Source organism: Aedes aegypti, chromosome 2, assembly GCF_002204515.2.
Source record: "Aedes aegypti strain LVP_AGWG chromosome 2, AaegL5.0 Primary Assembly, whole genome shotgun sequence".
Taxonomy (NCBI): domain Eukaryota; kingdom Metazoa; phylum Arthropoda; class Insecta; order Diptera; family Culicidae; genus Aedes; species Aedes aegypti.
This window is the reverse complement of record NC_035108.1, coordinates 87,738,720-87,757,844: the sequence shown is the minus strand read 5'-3', so window position 1 is coordinate 87,757,844 and position 19,125 is coordinate 87,738,720. Positions and strand designations below refer to the sequence as shown.

The following is a 19,125-nucleotide window of genomic DNA, read 5'->3' as shown; positions in this document are numbered from 1 at the left end:
TATTAATTGGCAAACTTGTTGGAATTCCAGTAATAAAGAAAGATGGTGTTATTCAAATTGTCCAAAATTCAGTCATTTTCCATGGTGTAGAAATATACCAGGAACCAGAAACTTTATTTGTTCATTTTCGCAATTGATTTCAAATCATCATATTTGATACAATCATTTATATTGTATTATATAATTTATCAAGCTCAAATTACGATATTAATAGCTTCAAGTTTGTACTGTTCTTACCATATCCCCGTTGGCGTTGGGTTCGTTTTGACTAGCACCTTGCTGTTGTTGCTGCTGCTGTTGCTGTTGTTGTTGCTGTTGCTGCTGCTGCTGTTGTTGCTGTTGCCCACTGGACAAGGGTGGAGTCGACGACGAGCAAGCGTTGATATTAGGCGGGGTGGACGTAGGCGATCCTCCCGTGCAGCCAACGCCACCTACCGAGTGTTGGTACATCATGGAATCACCTGGAAAGGCAATATCTAAGATTAGCGTTCAACTCGATAGTTCTACACCCGAAGGGCTCAGAATACGACGTAATCCAGTAGGAAAGTGCGAATTACCCAAAGCATTCAGTCCATAGTTGTGGTAGCCGCCGGCTCCCATGGCGGAGGAGATATTGATCCCCGAGTTTAGCCCACCATTTAGGGTGCCGGAGAGGGATGAGGTTTGATTCAATTGACCGAATCCTGATTGCGGTTAGTGTTGGTTTGCATTAGTGGGTAGGATTAGTTGTTGTTAGCCATTATCAAATACAAGGGAAAGTAGAGCAAGCATAATCAAGATACGAAAACAAAAGTTAGTTTCAATTAGTTGGTACTCTGTTGTTATTACTTGTTTGGTTGCACTGTTTGGTTTTATGCGAAGAAGTGTGTACTTACCAGCAGTCATTGGGTTGACACCCACTCCCCACCTGTCGCCACCGAACATCGACGTCCCACATAAGCTCTCGCTCATAGCAATATTGGTAATGTTGGCTCCGAACGGCGGTAAACCATGCGACGGTAGAAGGCCTCCTGTTACAGGGATAAAGAAACCACATATTTTTTTCGATGATAATCTCCTACGATAACGATGGCTCGCAAATGGGTACTTACCAGGCGTACGAAACACATTGGTGGTCTTCTTTCGTTTCTTCCACTTGGCCCGACGGTTCTGGAACCAAACCTGCGGAACAAAGATAAAAAGACAGTTGAATAAATTTTAAAGATGCTGTTACAAATCAAAACTTCGTTAAAAGTAATGCAAACTAATTTTAGCTGCTCGAGAAAAGAAGATGTGAATTGCACGAAATGTGTTACGGGCCCATACTCTCACCCAGTAGCTCCCAAGCTGTGGGCTGAAAAAAATATTTATAACTGACAAGCAAAACAGTTCATAATCATGAAACACCTTTACAAATTTTCCGATAACCATTAAGTTTTGAATAACTTGATTGTAACATGGTTAATTTGAATAACTATTGTTTTTAAGCAATACATTTTTGAAACAATCGTTACAGGGACAAATCAGCCGAAGGCTCATCTACCAACGTCTTTTTTTTCGAAGAATTGCTCTCATTTGAATATTTATTATTGAGATAATAAATTCTCAAAATGTTCAGTAGAACACCTATAAGCAAATGAAAACTGAGTTTAGTAGTACCCCAATTAATTCCACTAGAGCTTTTATTCTTTGACAGATACGCGTATTTCTACATCAGCTGTAAGGTTGTCTTCAGTGTCGTGTAGGTACTAGAGTCGAGTGTAGTAAGGACTGTTCATTTTATAAAGTGGACACTTTGGACATGCAATATCTTTTTAATTTATCAATGAAATCGAAATCGGTTTTCTGTACATCGTTCGACTAATATTGTACAATGCTGTGGTAATAAAAAAGTTACCAAAATAATATGATTTCACACTAATAAGGCACAACGTTTAGAACGGTCGATTTTTGGAGGTTATCAAAATCAAGGATTATTAAAAGTCGGCAGGAAAATTCGACAATTTATATTTTTTATTTTCAAAAAATGGTTGTACTTAGAAAGCATCATCAATTAAAAGCTTGCTAAAAAATATCAAGTTATTTTTGGAGAAGCAATTTTGCAGATATCATAAAATTATTTTTTATCAATTTTTTTTAAAGAAAAATATCTTAAACTGATATGAGTAGAATTTTAAGGATTAAAGTACGTCCAGACGGAAGTAATAATATAGTATTTATAATAAAAATAACTTACGCCTTCATAGAGTTGCTGATTTAGTCCCCACGTCATACTTTAAGCACAATAGAAAAACAAAAAATTTATTTTCAGAAGACCACTCAAAGCACAATGACAATCATCAAGATTGGGAACACTGCTTGAATTAAATCAAATTTATTTTGCATGTATTATTTTCAGAATGTGTTATTCTGAGACTACCTATCAAAATATTTTGAGAAAAACGCTTACAGTTTGCTCTAGATCGATAAACATGCGTATATAATTTTAAAAGTATGGGATTTTTCAATAAAACGACCATAAAGAGTAAATTTGGTACCCAAGAATGCGGTTAAAACTCAAGATTTTGCTTTTTTTATACATATATAGTTTCTTTAGTAATCTAAACCAGTTTTGAACACGCTTATTACTTTACTTTTTTGTTGGTAGTAAAAAGATGGTGTATCAGCAAATTTGACCATAAGGAATAGATCACTAAAGTGACTCAGCGTCAGGAACTGATGGAATATTATTGATGTTTTTAAAAGCTCTACCTTAAGTTGAATAGTAAAGGATACCAACATACAATTTGTTCATTAAATTTAAGATTTTTTTCATGCGAAAAATAATGCTTAAACTTGACGAACAGTTTTTCTTAGGAGTTTTTGCAAAAACTATTTAGTTCTTCAACGGAAAGCATTTTGTAAGTTTCTGTATTTTCATAACATTGTAGAATAATAGTTGAACGATACACAGAAAACCGTTTACGATTTCATCAATAAATAAAAAAGATATAGCATAAACAAGGTGTCCACTTTATAAAATGAACAGTCCTTACACGATACTGAAAACAGCCTTATAATTGATGTCGAAAAACGCGTATCTATCAAAGCATGCAAACTCAAGTGGAATGGAATGGTATAGTACTAAATTCGGATTTCATTTACTTATAGACGCTCTACTGAAAAGTTTGGGAACCTCTGACACCGACGTCACTTTTCCCAGAGGGACGTCGCTTTCGCGCCCTATTTACTGCCTCACCACCAAAGAGAGCCATCCTCCACGTGCCATTTATTATTTATCGTTGTTTATCATTATGGTTATGATTATTAGGTATGAAATTGCACTGCGAAGAGACTTTAAACGAATGAAAAAGGTATTCACGGCATATGCATGGCATTCTCGGGCGAAGGGCAACGTTGTGTCACGAAATGGCACCAGAAAACAATCAGGAAATATGATTGCTCTGGCTATGGACGCCTAGCCAGCATGGGTGACTTGGGTGGTTAGCGAGTGTGCTTATGTAATGATCTACGATTATGTTGGGCCCGTGATTTTTCCCATTATTGTCCGCAAAGAGGAAATCAGAATTCCGTCGCTGTGACCTTAAGCGGCGTCGGAAGATGACTGAGATTCTTTTTTACACATCAACAATTCATATGCAATGCATATGTTGAAGCGAACGGGAATAAGTGAGGGTTGTTTTTTTGTTTTAATCGAGCTAGGGGAGAATATGCATCATTAGAAATTCATGGATTTGAATATTTGATTATGATCATCGCGAGAGAGTCTTCTGCTCAGCTTTGGCTTTTGTCATGTATACGTAGCTTGCAGCATTTTGTAAGTATAAAACTTGAAATTAAAACATATTCTCAAAGACATTATTCACCAAACATGTTATGGGAGAAAGAACCTTATTAGACAGTTTCTCATCACATAAAAGAAAATAGTCAATGGTACCATTTGATTAGTGTTGCTTTTAAATATTTATTTATTAAGTGGGAATTATTACAAATCATAAGAGCTTCTTTTAAAGTCAAACTTCCATGAGCCGATGTTCCATTGCTCGATATCGACTCATGAAACCATACTGAAATCTGAAAATCATGGTTACTATGATGGTCATTGCAAACAGGTTTCCAAAGGATATCTGTTCCATGACTCGAAAATTCCATGAGTCGTTGGTCCCTTCAATATCGACTCTTGGAGGTATGACTGAATTATATGTTAATAATCTTCTCACCTCAATAACAGTAACCAGACTAAAACAAACCATAGTTAATTGCGTGGTATGAATGAAATAAGTAAAATTACACACTTAAGAAAATCATTGAAATTAACGTCATATTAGGTCGACATATTAAGGTGAAACAGTTTGGAATGCAAAATCAATATTGTCCCAGAACTTCGAAGGCGAAAATATGACAAAAGAAGCATCAATCGACAATGTATTTTCTATTTTAGTTTCATGCACTAGCAGAAAGTTTGAAATAAAATAATCGGCTTCGTACGTTAATTATTTCTGCAGTAATTAGGGGCACAAGCCGGCCATTGTGTAAGCCATTTTTTTATTAAGACGTGTTTCATCTTAAAGCAAGTGGCATGACGTAAATTTAATTTACAAATGACGTAATTTTTCGTCGCATTGGACTGAATATTGTTCGGAGTATATAAATTTTCTGTTGCACTGGATGTAATTTTACAAGAATGACGTATTTTTAATATAAAAAAATGTATGATCGAATTTAAGTCATTTCAATTTTTACATCTATTATTTTGCCAATAATGAAATTGACGCCATGCAGTGGCACGGGAAGTGGGTAGGACAGGTAGGACATGTACTACGCACGAAAACACCTGGGTAGGACAGTCAAAGGATTGTCCTACCCACGATTCAACAAAAAAAAAAAAAAAAAACAGGATCAGCAGGAAGCTTGAAAAATAAATTAAACCATTTATCATCTGTTATCTGTCTTATCATCTATACACACTTCATCAGGAGGATGAAAGACGTAATAAGGGTTTTCATAGTTCTGGTTCACAAGAACAACGATTGAGAATGTCTATAGTGAAAATCCTGGGAAACTAACAGTAATAATTACCACTAGAACTTCTTTAACCATGAGAAAAACAAATGGAGCAATCCTCTGTAGTAATTCTTCTTTTCCAGAATTGTTTAAACAAATTTCAACAACATGCTTTATGGAGTTTCTGTGCGATGAAACATTTTTCAAGCATCTTCACTTCCGTGAATCGCAAGTCAGTCCCAACTGTAAAAAGTAGGCATTGAGAAAATTTCAAACTCGTTTTCCATACGAATATTCAAAATAATCTAGAGGATTGGAACATGTTTCAATCTTAATGAAAGTTTCACAACGTGCTTATCACTTTTATCCATTACCGAGAAAAATATAAAGATGATCAAAACAAGTTGCATTTTTGTGTTCCATAGTGCGAAAGTCTGTAGTGGGACTGCGGTTACTTTTCATAATGGGACAATTTGATTTGCTGTTTTTTCCTAATTTTTCCGAACAAATCATATTGTTTCATTAGTGCAGCTAAAAGAGCATTGGAAGATATGTTGAAAACAGAACTCAACTCAATTTTGTCAAAAATGCAGATGGGACTAACTTGCGATTCACGGCAGTTCTGTCCTGAAAAGTTTTACGATCAGCCGGGTCAGTTTGGAGCAAAACAAAGAAAGAAAAAACTATACCAATTCACAGAAGTTTTTCTGTTCATCAGTTTGTTATCTAGAGATTAATAAGGAAATTAGAACAACCTCACGGGTTGTAAAGGAAAGCAGTTTAGTCTATTTTTGTCAAATTTGTTTGATAAAATTGATTTAAAAAGGATATGAATATAAAGGATATTCTTAGTTTCATCATGAATGACAACAAAAGTGAATTCAATGAATGATCCTAAAACAGGACAGGTAGTAGGTTTCTTTTTAGAGGCATAGTCTCTATTTTTATGCAAGTCGCTAAAAACTCTCTACTTTTAATGGAAGGTCTTAATAATATCTATTTTGAACAAAATGGTCTTGTTTTTTTTTCCTTGCATTGAACTCTGATGCAATATTATACAGGCTCTGAAGAATCTTTCAGAGACTATAACGGATTTAACAGGCTCTTCAAAAATTTCGTCTTTGATTGCCCGAAGATAAGTTTCAGGAATTATTATAGTGATTTTATTTAAAAAAACTTTCAGGGTTTTCCATAGGGATCTCTGCAGATTTTTTTTCTAGAGATTTCTCTACCATTTTTCCCAGAAATACTTTTAACGATTTTTCAAAGGATGCTTAGAAGAATGTCTTTAGAATTTTCTCCAGAAAATCTTTGAAAACTCTCAAGCTACTACCTCCAGTAATGTCCTCTGGTATTACTTTGGTTTTTTTTTCGAAACTATCCTTTATTTTTTTCACGAATCCTTCAACCGAATTTTCTAGTTTTTACTCTAGGAGATTTTCCAAACATGTCTACAGAATTTATTTCGAGGAAATCCAGAAAGGATTATTCCAGAGTGTTTGAAAAAAAAAAAAAAAAAAAAATAGCCCAGGTTTTTTTTTCTCAAGAAACCGTGCAAGGGTTTCTTCGCCTGTCCATGTGAATTTATTCAAGAATTGATCTAAGTTTCCTCCCTGAAATCCAATATTCTTTGAAAATTGATCTAAGTTTCCTCCTTCGAACAAAACTATTTTTATTTTCTAGGAAGATTTCCAGCATTTTATCCAAGTATTACTTCTGAAGTTCAACCTAACATTTCTTTAAAATTTTGTGTCCAATGTTTTTTGAGAAATTTCTTTAGAAATTTCTTCGGAATACTATCCCTAGATTTGATTGTTTTTTCGATTATCTTTTAAAACTTCTTCAAGAGTCCAGGAGTTATTTCAGAGATCCTTGTTCATTAAGGTTGACTTTAAAACTCGACGGATGTATCACTGGATAGAATCTTGGAGGAGTTCAGATGATTTCTGAAATAATCTTTGGAGAAATTTCATTTCTGTTCCAACACCGAGGTTGAATAATTGAGGTATCCCAAACAAAATGCTTGGCGAAATTCTGTAGAAAAATTCGTTAAGAAATTCCTTGAAAAATAATCACTAAGCGAACTCTTTTAGAAATTTTCGGAGTAATATCTGAAATTGTGGACAAATATCCAAATACGAATAAAGTAATGTCACAAGCAATCCTCAAAAGAAATTGTAGATTTTAGAGATCTGATTCTATGAAAAGTTAAATTCTTATCTGGCTCCAATCAAGTTTGTTTTCCTGATTCCTGTTTGGTCTCTTTTCTGCCTCGTTTCGGTTTGGCAGTATAAAAACAAGTCAGTCTTCTGAGAAATAGGTTTTTTTCTGTTAAGCGGTAAAATCACCTGGAAATATTATTAAAACGCTTGGAAATAGTAGAATTTCCTCAACTTAATTCAACTCAAAATCGACCAAGGTTTGTCCTACCCACGGTTAAGATTGTGGACGCGCCTCTAGCCATGCGTAATATTTTTTTTTTCTCTTAGTGTGTAAGATTATTCTTTAGAATTCCAATATCATACTATTTGGTCGACACAAGTGCATTTATTGACACTCTACTACAATTTCTAGCATAACGCAACAAAAAAACAATGGAACGAGATTCAATCCCAAATCCTTCGATTGAAAATCTACCTTTCCTTACCATCTCGTCGTAATTTAGGCGAATGTGACACTAACAAGATATTTGGGATTTATTCTTCAGATTCTAGTATAGTTATACGTAACGATACGTTATACTTCCGGAACCATGATTACCCAAATGACCAAAAGCATGAATAAATGGCATTTGGATTTGTTACATGCATTACAATTGCAGTAATACACTTTGATGGCTTTTTATAAATAGGCCTAATTGTACATTGATATTACTTATAGTTGGAAGGGTCGACTGGTACTTTATGTTACTAATTTATTCGGCTACCTCAGTCTTAATGTTCTTCACGATTTTATTTGATTTTGCCCGACGTTTCGGTTACGCATTTTGGCCTTTTTCAAGAGTAAAATTGTCTATCATTTTGTCCTGGTTTAACGAAACGACGATTTCAATCAGGACTAAACGATAGACAATTTTACCCTTGAAAAAGGCCAAAATCCGTGGCCGAAACGTCAGGCAAAATTAAATAAAATCGTGTAGAACATTAAGACTGAGATAGCCGAATAAATTAATGATATTACTTATACTTGCAACATTCTATTTGTGCCAGGTCAGTTGACTTAAAGCAGTAAACGAAGTTCAATGGCTCTTGGAAGATATGCTAAGAAAAAGTCCCATCTCAAACGAAAACAGAACAGATGTTTATGTTTATAGAGTTATTAAGGTCAATTGCATTCAGCGTTAAACTAGTTATCCTCACATCAAGTTTAAGCTAGTCTCTTAATATTCTTCTATTAATCACATATTTAAAACGACCCAGACAAATATGCGGACTACCAAACGAAAGCAATACGTTTTTGCCTTGTTGTTCATCACGGATTCAAATGTATACGGTGGCAAACATGTCTGTTGAATCGAACCTATAAACCTAACAAAATGTTCGGGAGCATCAGAGTGCTGATTTACTTACTCGCATCTGTCGTGCTCACGAGTAAACGAAGGTAACGTGTAGAATCAAATGCACTTTTGGGAAAAACTCTATTTCCTCTCCGAGATTTCTGGTTTTCAAGGGTTTTTAACTACAAACTGGTAGTTTACTGTAGATTTGATTGATATACAAATAATTTATCTCTCAAAACCGTAATAAATCATACCTTGTTCGGTGACTCGCAAATAAAATGTTCGTGAACTTTTGCTATTTCTTTTAGTATATTCTCCCGAGCAGGCGGGTGCGAACCAGTGGTGGAAAGCATCATGCCGTTTACGCAAAATGAACCAATATTAGGCAGGATCCACGCTCACACGCTCACGTACCAACAGCGACCGATGTGATTACAGATTCTTGCATCGGAGAACCAGAACAAAACAAATGTAAAAAAACGCGTGATTGCTGGATGAGCAGAGTTTGCTCACGGCCGTTCTTTTTTTTCCGTTCATAGCTATTTTCCTAAATAATTGGGATGATTATGATTATAATAGATAGACTACAAACTAAAATACGATAGCTTTGAGAAAATTGACCATTATATGGTATTATTGTAGAAATATCACAGGGAATCGGATGCGTGAGTGCATGTCAAAATAAAATGATGCGATGCCCTCTACAGTATTTGTGTTCGGGGAATCTATGACATTTGGTCGAAAGACATTTGGTCGAATGACATTTAGTCGAATGACGTTTGGACGAAAGTACATTTGGTCGAACGGACATTTCGTCGAATGGACATTTGGTCGAAAAGGTTTAGTTGCAACAGAAAGTATATGGTATTTGTTCGAACCAACATTCCGCGGGAAAGGATAGTGGTCGAATTTAAATAGTATGGAAATAAGTTTTACGTTTAGTCTGACCGTCGAGAGTAGCATTTTGTCGATAATAGAAGAGTGATTGAATAATTTAAAAAAATACATTAAAATGAATCTATATGCGATTAGCAAAATTGTGATATTCCTCTTGCATTTTTGACGTTTTATTGTGCTTTTTCGTTCAGGCATTCTCTGTGATTCGAGATAAGCTGATCTCACTGAACCAAGCCAACTTTTGTCACCTCAGGGAACTCGTCTTTCCTTTCCCGATACATAGAATTAGCACAATTTTCATTTTAAAAAATTTAAAGCTTCTACTTCAAATTTTGTTATTCACCCGAGGTCATCAACACTGTCAGCAAAGCCATATATTTGCTCGAGGAATGTTAATAAGCTGGGAGTCACAATAAACCAATTGGTCATGAGTAGAGTTACCGACACCTAATATTCACTTCACCATAAAGGTTTTCCTTAAAGCAAATTTTTCCTGCCGTTTTAATTATGATTTCCGCATTCAAAATTCTTGCCCACATCCATAAGCTGCAAAACCCGGAATTCAAAGAAAGATCCCGAGTACTATCTTCAAATGCTTCCATCAGATAAAGATCAGCAGTTCATTACGAAGAACGATGGCATTTCAAAAGAATAATTAATAATAAAAATATTATGTTCACATCGTTGAGTATTGATGAGCAATTTTTCAAGAATGATGAAATTTTCAAAGAATAATAAATTCACTAGAGCTAAATATGTCAGTAAATGTACAAAAAAAAAAACATCTTCTAAAATGTTCATTTGGATAGTCATCGAAATCCTAGATTTTGGCATAACTTCAAATTACAAATAAAGAGATGTATGAAACTTTAAAATAAGGCTACATAAAATGTCCCATTTTTTATTCAACAACAGTTGATGCTTCAAATTATTCAAAAGAATAATCACACCAACTTTGCAAAACTTAGAAGCTTTTACCAAATGATCTTTCAATAAAATAAGCTTTCAACCAAAATTCCGTTCAACTAAACAGCATTCGACCAAAATAAATGCTCAAAAGCAATTCGACCAAATGTCCATTCGACCAAATGTCCTTTCGACCAAATGTACTTTCGACCAAATGTCATTCGACCAAACGTCATTCGACCAAATGTCATTCGACGAAATGTCCTAAAGCCGTGTTCGGGTGATCGTGAGCAAAAACAGCAAGAACACAATCGCAAAAAAGGAACCACCGATGCTATAGTATTTTTCTGTAGTGCATGAACAGACTCTGTTCACCGTTTTGCACCACTGGTGCGAACTAACTCACACCAAGCCTGTTCGTGAGTCTGTCATATTTCTATTGCGTTTGTTTACTCTCGTGTAAACAGTAAATCAACATACTGGCTGTATGTTGATTTACTGTCAGGTTTGCTTTTTCAAAATATCTTTTGGAAATGTTGTTGAAAATTCATTGAGGAACATATGGGATTTCACTAGAATGCCAGAAATTTATCTGTTTTCTTTGCATTTTTTTTCCGGAAGCGTCCTTAAAATGGTAGGAGTAGAGAAACAAATGATTGATATTTCCAGAATTGTATCACAAATTTCGACAATATCATTTCTTTGAGTTTCTTTCTAATTCTTCTCTTCTTTGAAGATTGCAAATGAAAATTGCAAATGAAAAAATGACTTGATACGCATATCGTTAAATTAATGATAACGAGTCGACTTTTTTCACCTTATTTGACTCAGAATTTCACGTTAAGAGTTTCTGTTAGCAATGATGCCTTTAAAAACTTCTTGAAAAATCAACATTTATCTTGCAGTATTTTTTCCAATATTATTAGGGATTCGATGCACGATTTTTTGTACGAATCTGTCAGAGGTCTCCAATCAGATGGTGCCACCCACCTTATTTTTCAGCTGCTTCGGGAATACCTCAAGAAATTTGTGCTGGGATAACTCCAGATACTGAGCCTTATTCTGTGAGTCAGACGAGTTGAGTTGAGTCACTTTCACTACGAGTGGCTTGAGTCGTCTAGCGATTGACAAATGGAAAAGCGTTGACTTTTGTCACCTCATTCGACTCAGAATTTCACCTTAATAGCTTCTTTTAGCAATGATCTCTTAAGAAACTTCTTGAAAAGTCAACATTTATCTCGTTGTGCAAATTTTCCCCGAATGTCGGTTCCCCGAATATCCTGTTTCCACGAATAAGCCATTGCCCCGAAAAGTTGTTGACACTCATAATAGGGTCCTAAAGGCATGTTCCAATTCCAATGCCAAACACATGAGTTTAGGCCAAAAACATATGTTTACTCAATTTTTTAATGTTTTTCTTTTGTTTAAGTCCAAAAAAACATTTTTTTTTAGATTTTGTCACAATCCTTAGCTTAAACTCAAATTTTGGGTGTATTTTGCTTTCTGTGTCCCTTCCGAAATGTCAGATAGGAACAACCCCAGTGTTAGAACTAAAAGCCCTGTGGTGTTTTTGTCGATTGAGTGAACGTCAAACATGATCAAAAGTGACAAGGTTCATTCATGGACCAAATTTTTAAATTAAAGTTCAAATATGATGTAGCCGTAATTTGAGCGGAGAAAATTGCTAAAATAGTTCTAGTAACATGCTCTTTCGTGCCATTAAATAAAAACAAGATTTCCTTAAACATTTTAAGACCCGATTGTCGTAACTTTATTATTACTTTATTTATTCTAAGGTGGTCAATGAATCGGTCATTTGATATGCACCCTTCTATATTTGATTGGCGATTTCTTCGAGTTCCACCGACCTCGGAATTTATGGAAATGTGTATTCAGTCAAGAATGACCTTAGCCGAGTGGTTAGAATCCGCGGCTACAAAGCAAAGCCATGCTGAAGGTGTCTGAGTTCGATTCCCGGTCGGTCCAGGATCTTTTCGCAGTGGAAATTTCCTTTGCTTCCCTGGGCATATAGTATCATCGTACCTGCCACATATTATACGATTGCGAAAAAGGCAAATTTGGCAAAGAAAGCTCTCAGTTAATAAGAACACTAAGCTGAAAAGCAGGCTTTGTCCCAGTGAGGACGTTAATACCAAGAAGAAGGAGATCTTTTCAGGGGAACAGGGGCGTTCAGAGAAATGACATTTGGGGAAAGGTAGCACAGTCATTTATCTTGTATTAATTCCTCTAATATCTTTAACTGCACGATTTAATGTATGAATCTGGGAATGAATTAAACCCTCTAAAAGAGGAAAAGAGTCGACTTTAGTCACCTCATTTGTCTCAGAATTTCACCTTGAGAGTTTCTGTTAGTTATGATTCGTTTTGAAACTTATTGAAATGTCAACATCAATCTTGTAAACATTTCTTCAATATCCTCAGGGATTCGATGCACGATTTCATGTTTGAACCTGTAAATGAATTTAACTCACTAATACCCAAGTTCATATTTGACGTTCACCGCTAATTCTGTAGATATTAAGCTAATAGACATAGGTCTATCTCTCTATGGAAAATGAGTGGCAGCGTTTCATAGAAGACCTGACTATTAATGTAATTTGTGGCTATCTAGAATCGACCTAATAACGTTTTGAGCAATAATTTATTTTTACTGCAAATTTATAAATTTTGTTATTTTTTTCTAATACTTTTTAAAAACGTCTATATCTTGTTCGGCTTCGTATTTGTGGCTCTTATGGTAACCGCATTTTAACAATAATAAAAATATAAGTTTTTACGGTACTCTTGAAAACATTTTTTTTATCTTAAACATATATTTTTCTTTGTAATTAACAAAAAAAAGTAAGAGGTTGTTTCCGAGATACAACCGCCAAATTGACGTTGGATAACGTTAGACTCTTTTATTTCCTGGTATAAGACCGTCACGAAATTATGAAAGATTTGTACTGCTAAAAATCTAATCAATTTTCACACTATTTGTTGCATGTCGATCTTGACGTCGGACATTGTGTGTTATTATTTGCTTGGTTCAGTTATCACTTCAACACCGATAGAATTGGTCGATGCAAGAAGAAGCATGAGCGGAAACTCTTCCTCAAATATTCCAGTTGAACGTTAGGTCCACGAATGATTCACTAAGATTGGTCCGAAGCCAGTTTGAGGTTGAGGTACTTCTCCATGAAGTCCGCGAACTCTATGTTCTTTTGTTTGCTCATATCGATGTTGAAGTTGCCTGTCACGATGATTAGCATGGTGTCCTTTTGATACTCGTAGAAGTTCCACGCCATAAAGAACTTCTTCTGCTTCGTCGTGGTATCCGGGGAAATGTGCCTCTACATCTACCAGTAGTGCCCGACAATTCATTATAGTGATCTCGGCAGCGCAGATATCACCATAATCTTCTGACAAGCCCAGCTATTCATCATAACAAGTGCAAATATTAATGCAACCTGCAGGGAATCAACGGTGTTTGTCGTAAATATTGTCGAATTACGTGTTATGAGTTTTTTTTTGTGTTAAGGAATGTTTATTTCTATGAAAATAATGTAAAATTTAAAAATCATGTACGGTGTAGTATTGACAAACATCCATAAACTCCTAGTCCTAAACAAGGATTTGATCACGGTATCAACCTGCAAGTTTGTAAGGATGCTTAAAATATATCCCCGAGCCCGATTTCATCTCCTAAACTCGTACCAATTAGCTCATTCGGTTGAAATAATTAAATTTCTGTTATCCTATTAATCCCTGATATTTCTTAGGAAACTGCCTACATTTAGGCGTTTTCATTGCAATTCTTGAAATTAACTATTCATTTTTTCTTTAAATATTGTATTATTGAGAACTTTGCGAGCGTATTCGGATTCAGGGAGCTCATATTCATTATGTAGAGTCGTTTAAATATAACAATATTCACATAGACAAGTGATCAATTCCACCCCGAAATGGGATTCCCCGATATTTTATTTAAGAGATGATTTTTAGCACTAAAAAACATTTGTTTGAAAATTTTGGCACATGGGTCAAAGAGGCTGACCGAGGTACTTGTTTTCCTGCATTCAGTTGTTTGTCATTTGCAACATTATTGAAAACAGACAAGAAAAGCCATGAAAAATGATCAATTTTACCCTACATTAAGGTATATGTAAACTTCAAAACGACAAAATCTTATAAAAGCAAGAAAAAATTGCTTTTCTATGGAAAATAAGACATGCCTCGATATTCACCCATTTAACAATAGTTTAGTCATGAAAATCAATTGTTTTCATTATTGAAGTCGATTCGTAGAAAGATTTCCAATCGATTGTTGCAAGAATCTCTAAAATCTATCCAGGCGTTAGTATGTTATCAAATCAACAGTCAAGATCTAACCACTTTTCGTGACGCGAGCGATTTTCGTTGTTCGAAATTGTACCCCAGTATGTTGCCGTAAGACGTTATTCAACGTCAAAAATTTCTCGAACGATGATAGCCCTTGAAGTACTAAACTACTTACCTCTGTTAGTCCTTCCATACACAAAAATAATTCAATAATAGCACTAGTAGACAGAGCCTTAAAGTTAGCTCATGCTAAGTACACCCGATTCTGTTTTTGCACGGGGGATGCGTACTGTGTAAAAAAAGTTTTCAGTTCAAAATTTCAAAAACCGTGCAAAAAAAGTAACACCATTTCTCGACGTTTCATGCAAAAATAAGGTTTTGGCGAAAAAAAAAAAAAAAATGTATGGAAACTTTTTTGCACGGCCGTGTAATAAAAATCCGTGCAAAAACAGAATCGGGTGTATCGGGTAAACACGTTGAAAACGGTTAAACAAATTCTCATAGGAAACAACTACCCGTGTTTCCTTGTAGAATAAGTTATTAGGGAAAGACTACACAAAATATACAATACGCTACAAGATATGGAAAACGCTACGAACAATTGTATAACGATTCCGTATATTGAAGGACTAAGTGAAAAGCTATCTAGATATCTAAGACAACACGATTTTAAGGTGGCTTATAAACCAATTGACAAAATTAAAGATGTACTATTTACAAAAACTAAAGACAAATACAAAAATGTAGTATATGAGATTCCTTGTGGTGCATGTGAAAAATCGTACGTTGGTGAAACAAGTCAATTTTTGTGTAAACGTCTAAATCAACATAAGTATAATGTAAAAACAAAAACATATCTGGTACAGGATTGTCACAACACACTACAGAAGAAGGACATATTTTCGAAACATGAGCATGAGCATGATTGACCGCCCGCAGTTGCTACTCCGTTATTGCAAGAACAGCTGTACTTACACAGGGAACCAACAGATGCTACTCAGGAGCAGTAGCATCTTCAATGTGTAAGTACTGATGCTCTCATTATTATAACAAACAATACCGGCGCCGGATGCGTCCGAATGCAGGTCAATTTGGGGATGGGAGGGAAATGTTGACGTGTTACTTGCTTTCTGGGAGCCGAGGAGTCCTCTGCACATCCACAAGAAAACACTGGGAGTTTGGAAATAGGATAGGATTCGTTTTGGTAAACGATAAAGATATAATTTGATATGAATACGTAAGCACGGCTGACCGATACCGATAGTGTGACTACTATGCGAACCGGACACGATCCTGATTTCATTGCACGCTTCCGCGCAACAAGAACCGAACACAATTTATCCGGATTCCGTCGCTCGCCCACAGAGGAGCAAACAATAGATTCAACAGATCTGACACTACTGACGTGTTTTGTTTTTTCTTCTGCACACTTTGTTTTTCTTCCGCGCAACGAGAACCGGACACAATTGATCCGGACTCCGTCGCTCGCTCACGGAGGAGCAAGCAACAGATTCAACAGATCTGACACTACTCAAAGGACATATTTTCGAAACAAGACAAAAATACTTGACAAAGTTACGATTAGCTACACTAGATTAATAACAGAAACTCTTCACATGAAGATACGAGGCGATGATCATGTTGTAAACAAACAGAAAGAATGCCGATTTGAGGAGAGCGTACAACTCTATTATTACTAAGCTTAAATCTATTACCAGCACATGACCAGAAAATATTGGTATGTATGTTGTATGTAGAAATGTTTGTATTATGATGTTTGTAAAAGTTATGGCCGTCCAAACAAACGGCTAGTAGATTGTGGGGTGTTAATTTTATGTTTTTAATGTGTTCTAAATGTTAAAAATATATTTAAGAGTTCGCAGAAGATGGTCGTAGGCCAGTAAAACGACCGAAACGTCCGGACAATCTGGCAATTTATTTGTACGTTACTTCTCGCCGAAAACAAATCGATGATTCACTGGCACATCCAGTCGCGGCGATTGAACCATTGATATCATCTGTTCTTGAATGAAATTGATTTATGCGAAACGTACTTAGGCGAAATGGGTCACCAAAGATTCCCACCGGTCGAGGAAATTTTTTTCGTCTTACCAGGGTATAGGAGTATCTTGGTGCTCACCACATGATATACAAACGCAAAAATGGCCAATAAGTAAGGAAAGATTATAAGATCATTAAGCCGAGAAATGGAATCTGTTCTAGTTGGGACATAACGCCAGAAAGAAACAAAGAAAGTCAGAAAGAAAGAAAAAAAGAAAGAAAGAAATGGAGAACTTTAAGGTTAAGATAAATTGAAAACAAAACTTGAATGTTCAAGAGCACAAATCTAGATAACCAGACAATGAATTCAGCTGAAAACTTTATTAACTGGTCAATCGCAGATTGCGACCAATCGATCAAGTTTTTAGTTTAAATCACTACTGTCTGGTTCTCTAGATTTGGGCTCTTGTAGATTCGAGGTTTGGCTTCGAATTATCTTCACCTTAGGCCGTTCGGCCCTTCCCCTTCTTCAACCTGGGTACGACTACGCCCTTGGAGGCACCTACAGGGATAAGCTATGAGCCCCTGGGAGTAGGGTTAACAAAAAAGCAACAGGTTAAGGCGAAATCAGGAAATTATCCAGGAAAGATACTTTTCCATCAGCCTTTCCGGAGTCATCGATGGTCAAGATAACAAAAAAAAAAATCTAATCTATTTTTGATTGTAAAATTTCAAACATTTGATTTGCAGCCAATTAAAACAATCTGTTGAATGCGCATGCTTCTAAAATATTCATAACCAACCAAATCAAACAATCGCTTGAATAGGACCTACCCTCAAGTTTAGTGAAATAGCGAAATTCTTTCGCAGAACCACCGACGTCTAACAACGAAAATCATCATCATCATCATCATCACAGCCGTCATCGAATAGAAACACAAATTCCTTCCCATGTGACCATATGTACATCGAATTCAAACGGTGCCCAAGCTCAACAACCTGCCGCGCCAGACTAGCAGCAATGTATTGGTGAGTTGGACTAACTGCCCACTAGTGTTTGTGCTCTCGGAAAACTCCCCCTCACTGGAATGTGCTAACAACCCCCACCCGAACAAGCAGGGAAGGAAGGGGCTGAGCCACAATGGAATGCTACCGTTTCAGCGCTCGGTATGCAGCATGCTTGGAAGCTGAGCGCTCTGGCGACAGTAGTTGCCATGGAAAACGTTGCCCCCAACTGCCTAGCTATCGTTCTATTTCCATCCACCCACATTCATGTTCCATAGAGTAAGGTGGGGCAAAAGTTGCATTGGGACAAAACTTTCTTTTCAAGATTTTTAACTCAATTCGAAAGCTATTCTTGTAACAGACTTTCATTCCAAATATTGTATATAAATCGATTGAATTTTTGGAAAATTATAGCTATTTTTTGTATTCAGACGTGAACCTTTTAATTTTATATTCGATATTTATGTAAGGGTGGAGGCCTATTGTAAGGATGCTTTGGGGTATATTCATTATCGCGTGAATGTTTGGAAACTATTTTTGGCCCATAGTGGACCAAAAGATCGAATCAGCGAGGCAAAAGTTCGAACCTTACTTTACCCCGAGGAAAACATAACACAGCGTAACAAAATTGACATTTTCGCGTGTCTCAAAGATTAAATTATGTGTCTCTAGTAGATTTGGGGTCGCTGAACCTGATGCCGTTTTCAGAAATGTCCCTGCACGTCAATGAAATGAAGTTGAAAAACTTGCATGCAAGTTGGCTGAAATAGTCGAATTTTGCGTTTTCAACAGCCAATATCTAAAAACCAGACATGCTGTGATATTTCTAAAAACGGCAATAGATGCAGCAAGCAACCCTTATTTAATCACATAGCGGTATTTTGATGCTTGAGACAAAAACTTGTTCCGCAGTGTAATCAATAACGTAAATTCTACATGATACCTTTAAGTTCAGCAAGTTATGCCTGATCATGCCATATAACCTTAGTTTTGCAATAAAAAAACTGTTATTTTTATGTACATTCTAATTTGTTTTGGGAAATTGTAATTAAAATCAAGTGTGTACTTTTATTAAAACATCATTTTGTAGCTAGAAAAAGGTATTCAAGTCACAAGAATATCGATATTTTGTGTTTCAGTCGGCGAACTTCTGCCACACACTAGTTACGAACTCTTGTCCCACCGGTGGGGCAAAAGTTCGTTTTAGACAATCGATTTTGGAAATTCTTCTTCTTCTTCTTGGCATTAACGTCCTCACTAGGACAGCGCCTGCTTCTCAGCTTAGTGTTCTTATGAGCACTTCCACAGTTATTAACTGAGAGCTTTCTTTGCCAAAGTTGCCATTTTTGCATTCGTATATCGTGTGGCAGGTACGATGATACTCTATGCCCAGGGAAGTCAAGGAAATTTCCATTACGAAAAGATCCTGGACCAACCGGGAATCGAACCCAGACACCTTCAGCATGGCTTTGCTTTGTAGTCGCGGACTCTAA

General features: G+C 36.0%; 1 protein-coding gene across 4 annotated transcripts in view; it reads right to left on the bottom strand.

Moving 5' to 3' along the window:
* The window catches only part of LOC5571834 (homeobox protein orthopedia), a 160,963-nt gene that overhangs the window by 9,319 nt on the left and 132,519 nt on the right, over nt 1–19,125 (bottom strand). For 2 of the 4 annotated variants that reach the window (XM_021841466.1, XM_001659915.2), the window contains exons 4-7: nt 1,092–1,161; nt 876–1,010; nt 558–683; nt 238–476 (exon numbers count right to left, since the gene is read on the bottom strand). In XM_021841466.1, the coding sequence (XP_021697158.1) occupies nt 238–476; nt 558–683; nt 876–1,010; nt 1,092–1,161 (570 nt within the window). The remainder of the gene's footprint in view (nt 1–237; nt 477–557; nt 684–875; nt 1,011–1,091; nt 1,162–19,125) is intronic. The other 2 variants (XM_021841467.1, XM_021841468.1) reach the window with 2 other exon arrangements.